General features: G+C 36.9%; 1 protein-coding gene across 1 annotated transcript; it reads right to left on the bottom strand.

Annotated features, from left to right (window-relative positions):
• Nucleotides 1-365: 365 nt before the first annotated feature.
• LOC128515345 (opsin-5-like) lies at nt 366-5849 on the bottom strand. The gene is made up of 4 exons (XM_053489492.1): nt 5780-5849; nt 2364-2657; nt 1744-2069; nt 366-718 (listed from the first exon to the last, which is right to left on the bottom strand). The coding sequence occupies exons 1-4, from the start codon at nt 5847-5849 to the stop codon at nt 395-397; spliced, it is 1014 nt and encodes a 337-aa protein (XP_053345467.1). The 3' UTR covers nt 366-394.
• Between the last annotated feature and the right edge of the window lie 1351 nt (nt 5850-7200).

Below are 7200 nucleotides of genomic sequence, written 5' to 3'. Positions count from 1 at the left end.
CACTAGGTAAGCTCTTACTTAACCACTGACATTTGAAGATAAATTGAAGATATTCCACTACCAGCGGGACGGGGAATTTTTTTTATTTGTTTTTCAGCTAGAACTGCTTAGACAGACAATGTAAGAGATGTTTAACCTAGTCATGTTTATTTTTTTATTAATTTTACTGAATATTAAATAATAAATATGATCAAATATTGGATCCAGTGTATGTGATTGGATTCATTTATATAATTATTTGGCAACACTGCCAACCTAAGGTTGTTGTTGCTCACAATAAAAAGGTCGGGTAAGAAAAAAGACATCAATAAAACCCTGCAGTATATGAAAAGAAATCCCAAATCTATTGATCTCCTGAGGTATGAATTGTGCATCAGCATGTGTGCTTTTGAAATTAAATCTCCGTATGGAGGTGTTCTTTGGTCGTAGTTCCTTTGCATGCCATGTATATTCCATTCTCTGCAAGATTATTCGACTGAGAGCCACGCGATACCTGGGATCTAGTGCATACCTGGAGAAAGCGCTTTGCCTCCTGTTTGAAAGACTTGCTGTAGATGTAGTAGATTAGTGGGTTGTAGACAGTGGAAGACTTGGCAAAGAGGCAGGGCAGCATACTGACATAGGGGGTGATGGAGGACGTTGAGTACATCGACCATAAACTTACTATGCCATAGGGAGTCCAACAGCCAATGAATCCAGCGCTGATCAGAACAGCAATCTATAAGAAATATGTTAAGGGGTTGAATTTTATTAAAATAAACTAAAAAAGCAAGCATTTGGTTTCACATGCCATGTGTAATTAATACAGTAGATATCCTACAATATTAAACACTATTAAAAGGCAATGTATATGATTAACAGTATATCTTATAGTAGTGTTAATTACCAAATATGACCATTGTCTAACCTACTGGATTATTACTAAGAAACAGTTACATACTGTTTATTAAAAATATATTACAATCGTGATCGTTCATATTTACACTTACTGGACACTTTATTAGGAACATCTGTAAACCTAATCATTCATGCAACTCTAATTTACATTTCAGCATTAGGCAGACACCCTTATCCAGAGTGACTTACACTTTTTTTTTATCTCATTACACATCTAGGCAGGGTTAAAGGGCTTTGCTTAAAGGCTCAACAGGGTTTGAACCTGGGAAATTCCGGACTGTAGTCCGATGCCTTAACCATTGAACTAACTCTGGTCACATTCTCTAATCAGTGCAGTGCATAAAGTCATGCCAGCAGCCTCAGGTAAAGTATACATCAACCTTGACTGTTAATTGCTGATTTTTGGTTCCAGGTGGACTGGGGTGAACTGCATTTTTTTTTTTTATAACTGCTGATCTTTTAGAGTTGTTCCACACAGTCTTTACAGTTTATTCAGATCGGTGCAATAAATAATTATCCAATGAACGGCAGTTCTGTAGACGGAAACTCTTTACTGATGAAAAAGATCCACAAAATGGCTAGACTGGTGCAAGCTGACAGAAAGGCTACAGTAACTCAGATAAGCACTCAACAACAGTGGTGAGCAGAAAAGTGTCTCAAAAATCCTTGAGGGACATGGGTTACAGCAGAGAAAGACCACTTTGTGTTCCAGTTCAGCCAAAAACAGAAAGCTGAGGCTTCAGTGTGCACAGGTTCATCAAATCAGTAATGGAAGGAAGTGAGGGGCAGTTATGGAAGGAAAAGCAGCCTGGTCAGAAGAATTTTAACTAATATTACGTAACTCACCAACATGAGACGGCGCTGGATCTTCACTTTGCGCTGGATGAAATTGGCATTTCCTAAAGTCTTGTAGGATAAATGTAGTCGAAGGATGATGCCAGAGTAGCAGCAGATGATTATGATGGCTGGTATGACCAGGTTCATGGTAAACATGCTGATGACAAAGAAAGGGCTGTGCTCCTTCATTTCTGCCCAGGCCAGTGTGCAGGAAAGACCAAAAGGTTCAGGGCCGTATGTACCCACACCGATCAAAGGAAACACAGCCCATAAGAGAGCGTAGAGCCATGTACCTGCCAACAAGACCTGCACCGTCCTTTTACTAATTTTCACTGCTAAACACACAGACACAGACACATATGCACACAATGAAGGACTATGAAATGAAGAAACAAGCTGATTAATTTTAGTTTAAATAGGGATACAGTACAGCTAATCAAGGATTTTAATTCCTGTAATATTTGCAAGCAGCTCACACCGCACTCTTATTTAGAGTTGGAAATCAGAATAATTATGCTTGTTTCACAGTAAACTACGGTATGTGAATATGTTATTTACACATTATAAAAATTAGAGGAAGTTCCGATTTTCACAGCACAACTTTAAAGATGGAGTTCAGTAGTACTCACTTTGAGACTGTAGTGTCTGGGATCCGGAGAAGCGCACTACAGCCATGACTGTCAAGGTGGCTATGCTAGCTACACCAAAGAAAAACCCCATCCAGGCATAGTACACACAAGTGGCTTCACCCCCTAACCAAGAATGATTCCATGACGATGCTACAGCAAGAGGATACATTGAGACTGCTGCACCAAGATCTGTCACTGCCAGGTTCAAATTGAGGAGCTCAGGGGGCTTCATGTGAGAAGATCGCTTGTATGCCAATAAAAGGACCAGGAGATTGCCCAAAATGGACAAAATAGCTAAATATGACACAAAAACACATTTTATTTTAGTCGAAATGTACCCTTGTAATCAAGTATATGTGGATCCATATCAAGTCATGTCACCCTTCTCTATTTTTCTGTTATAATCCTTTTTTTGTTCATGGTTTTATGTCTCATTTTATGTTTCATGCCAAGTTATTCAGTTTGAAAGAGCAAGGTACAGTACAGAGTGTACAGTATGTCTGGAGTGTACCGAAGTTAAAGTGCACAGATTTTTTATAAAGATTTTAAAAAGACATGTAGCTGAATGTGAGCTGTAGCTGTATGGCCACTTAAAAGTTTAATGCCTTATAAGTTTTATTTTTAGTTTTAGTTATAGTTTTAAGTGTTATGACACATTATAAAACAGATCAAGCAATCTTGACTGGAGAAAACACACACACACACACACACACAGCTATGGAAAAAAAAAAAAAAGGCCACTGCAGTTTACTCCAGAAAACTACTGAAATGTCATCAAGAGGAAGATGGATGGTCACAAACCATCAAGCAAAGCTTAGCTGTTCGCTTTTTTGCAAAAAGAGTGGTATAAAGTTACCCAACAGCAATGTGACTGGTGGAGAGCATGCCAAAACACATGAAAGCTGTAATTCAAATCGGGGTTATTTCTCCAAATACTGATTTTTTAATGTTATTTATCCAAAGCATTAACACAATTTCGTTTACAAATTATTTGCATTTTATTTTATTTGAGTTATTAAACCTTTGCAAATACTGCATGATCTTGGGTTATTTTAATGTGTTGTGATTTTGTCATTTCCTTTAAATATACACTCCAAATACCAATAGTTATATTTTAAATTTAGGGAAATATTATCAGCTGTTCACAAAAAAACTAAACAAAACTGTTCATCTCACCAATACATGCACCTGTGAGAGGTAGAAAAAAACAAAAGAAACTTATTATTTTGCAGTGGTCTCTTTTTTTCCCCAGACCTTTTTTTCACAAAACATACACACACCAAACTGTATATATATATATATATATATATATATATATATATACACTACCGTTCAAAAGTTTGGGGTCACTTTCTAACTCCATGATGGTTCCTGATTTTTATTTCTTTCTACATTGTAAAGGAATGCTGAAGGCGTCCAAAAAATGCATTAATCTCCTTTAAACAGTTAATGGTGAGATGTGTCTGCTACTTATGCTCTGTAAGGACTTTATAACACCTTTAATCTGAGGTGCTGTTAATTTGTCATTTTTCAGGCTGATAACTCTAAATGAACTTCTGGTCTGCAGCAGAGGTAGGTTTTGGTCTCGCCCTCCTGGGATGGCCTTCATGAGAGCCAGTTTCATTATGGTGCTTGACGGATTTTGCAAATGCACTTGACAATACTGTTCTTGCAAGAACTATTACAGAAAGGCTGACCTCTATGTCTTAAAATAACAACTAACTGTTGTTTTTGTTGTTGTTACATAATTACCTAACTCCATATGTATTATTTTATAGTTTTTAAATCCCCAGTATTGTTGTAGAATGTAAAAAATAAATCACTAAACAAAAACAAAGAAATTTGCAACTGACCCCAAACTTTTGAACTGTAATGTATATACAGTATATTAATTTCACAGACATTCCAATCAGAAGCATCGTGCCCATTCAACCTGAGAGAGCAAGTGCCCTAATATTTAAGATTAGATCCCTTCAGAAACTCCTATTCTATTTCTATTTTTAACGATGCTTTCTGATAAAATTTTGAAGCCAAAGGTGCTTATCTGTATGTTTATATTGTATAAATATTATATATTTATTTTTTTTATTTAAAATCTGGATGGTGAATTTAGAGAATTTGCTTTATTCCAACTGTAGAGGGCTCTGTAGTTTGGTCTACGGTATTAGACCCCTCACCAGGATGGCTGTAGGCCTAGCAGAGAGATTGGAAGCTGATACACAAGTGTGGTTGTGTTAGTGTTAGTAAGAGATATGAATAGCCAATCTCAGGTCAGGACATTACAACAGTATAATTTTTCGATAATAGCATTAGTGGTTAACTCATTTATGATTAACATTAGGGTTAACTCTAGCTTTTTGTCCTTTGCTATTAATACGTTACTTTATGTGTCAAATTTGTTGGGAATTTGATTTAGATGACAACTCACACCAGTCTTATTTCTATTTTTTTTTTTAATAAATAAATAAATACATTTATGTGTGAAATCTACAGCACTCCACATCACATCAAAAGAATGCTGATATGCAGCTCAACTGCATGACCTTGAGTGTGATATTGTTTCACCCCTGTATAACACATTTATACAAAATCACTCTAAACATGTTATTCATGTTATACTTGATATGTATTGTGTCTTACTATGCACTTTTATCTATCTATCTATCTATCTATCTATCTATCTATCTTCATCGCTTGGTGTAGCATTTTAATTCAGAAAAGGTTTGTTTTCATCATTTGTTTAAAAGAAAAATAACAATATACACTGATAATTGTTAGAACTACTGTATCTGTAGTTTTGATAGAACATTTAGATGTATAGAAAGTGCCCTAAACTATTAAGCCAGCAGAGAACACGAAAAAACATGTGATGTCACCAATTAGTTCTGATCTGGTTAAAGAGTTGTGTTAATTAAATGCAGCAGGTTTAGTCCATGGATGGAACAAATATGTGGCTGGACATTTACTTTCTGAAGCCGGGGTGACTAAAAGAAAGGAATTCCCAAATGAATCACGCATCCATGGATTAAGGGAGGTGACCCCAATCACAGACGTCTTTCTGACTTTCTGGCACAGGTGGATCAAACAGGCTTTAATAGCTTTAATAAGTCCTTAATATTGAAATTTTATTTTTGTATAGAAATTCCATTGCATAAAAAACGAATTATTCTTATTATTAATACTGTCTTTAAATTTTTTTTTTTTTTTTTATGAAACTTCACTTATTTCAATATTTTTGGTCACTACTATATTGATCAGGACATTTACAACAATAACAACAACAACAACACCAACAACAATAATAATAATAATAATAATAATAATAATAAATAAATAAATAAAACATTATTGGCCAATTAATTCACATGCAGTAATAATAACAATAAAAAATAACCTTTAATTAATAATAATTTTACCTATTATGAGCAGAAAGACTCCGATTCCATAGTCCACCGCGGGAGAAAGTTTGGAAGAATAAATATCCATAAGGAAACTGGAGCTGCGTTTTCCTGAAGCGTGGAGAGACACTGCGGCGCGGACAGAGACAGAGAGACAGAGAGACTGCAGCGCGGACAGAGACAGAGAGAGACAGAGACAGAGAGAGACAGAGAGAGAGAGAGACCGGTGTGATTATCAGGAGTGTCAGTGAACAGGTCGACTCGTCGAGCCGGATCTTTCAGGTGAAGAAGGCTGGGAACCGACTCGCATCTCTAATATACTCTCTAATATCTCGCCATCTGCGGAGACTCCACCAGCCGTGTGTTCACTATTCCCTAGTGCCTTTAGGAGTTTTATCACACTTGATTGGATTTAGCGCCAGTTTTGTGCGCGTGCGTGCATGCGCGTGCGCGCGCGCCAAACTACTGTTTGTTGCAATGGTGTGTGTAGAATACATTAGAGTAAAAAAATAATAAAAAAAATCTAATGCATTTGATGCGCCTTGATAAAAAAAAAAAACTAGATTGTTTAAATCTATCTGAAACACTCACTCACTCATCTAAGGAGACTTAGGGCACAAGGCAGGGTGCTAATTCAAATGAAATAATTGTTTTGATTGTGTAAAGCTGCTTTGGGACAATGGCAATTGTTAAAAGCGCTATACAAATTAAATTGAATTAAAAATTTGGAAATGTCGATTACCTTACCTAAATGTCTTTGGAATGTGAGAGGAAACCGGAGTACCCGGAGGAACCCCACCAAGCACTGGGAGAACATGCAAACTCAGAGATGCCCAAAGAGACCAGAGTCAAGCCTGGCGAGGAATCAAACTCGGACCCTGGAGGTGCACGGCAACAGTGCTAACCACTACACCACCGTGCCACCATCTATTTGAAACATCTTTATTTATTTCACTACTTCACTACTATTTTCACGACAGCTATATATTATTCCCAAGAACAGGTTTTGATTAAGAGTACAGTGGCGTAGTGGTTAGCATTGTTCCCTTGCACCTTAAGGGTTCAGGTTCAATTCCTGCCTCAAGGTCTGTGTGCGTGTAATTTGCATGTTCTCTCCGGGTGCTCTGGTTTCCTCTCACAATTCAACAACATGTAGATTAAGCTAATTGGAGATCCCAAATTTATGTTGGTGTGCCCTTTGATAGATTGGCACCCAGTGTCCAGCACCCACATCCAGGGTGTACCCTGCCCTGTGCCCAAAGTCTGGTGGGATAGGTGACCCTATAGGATAATTCATTATAGCAGTGAGTGAGTGACTTTCTGCAAATATGTAATCATGCCAACATAACAGAATGATAAAGCAATGTTTCCAACATCTTTGAAATCTATGCTATTAAGAACTGTGGTTGGGTTAAGGGGAGTGTAGTATTAGTACAGTA

The sequence above is a fragment of the Clarias gariepinus genome, chromosome 27, assembly GCF_024256425.1.
Source record: "Clarias gariepinus isolate MV-2021 ecotype Netherlands chromosome 27, CGAR_prim_01v2, whole genome shotgun sequence".
Lineage (NCBI taxonomy): Eukaryota > Metazoa > Chordata > Actinopteri > Siluriformes > Clariidae > Clarias > Clarias gariepinus.
Note: the sequence above shows the minus strand (reverse complement) of the source record. Positions and strands in the feature narration are given on the sequence as shown.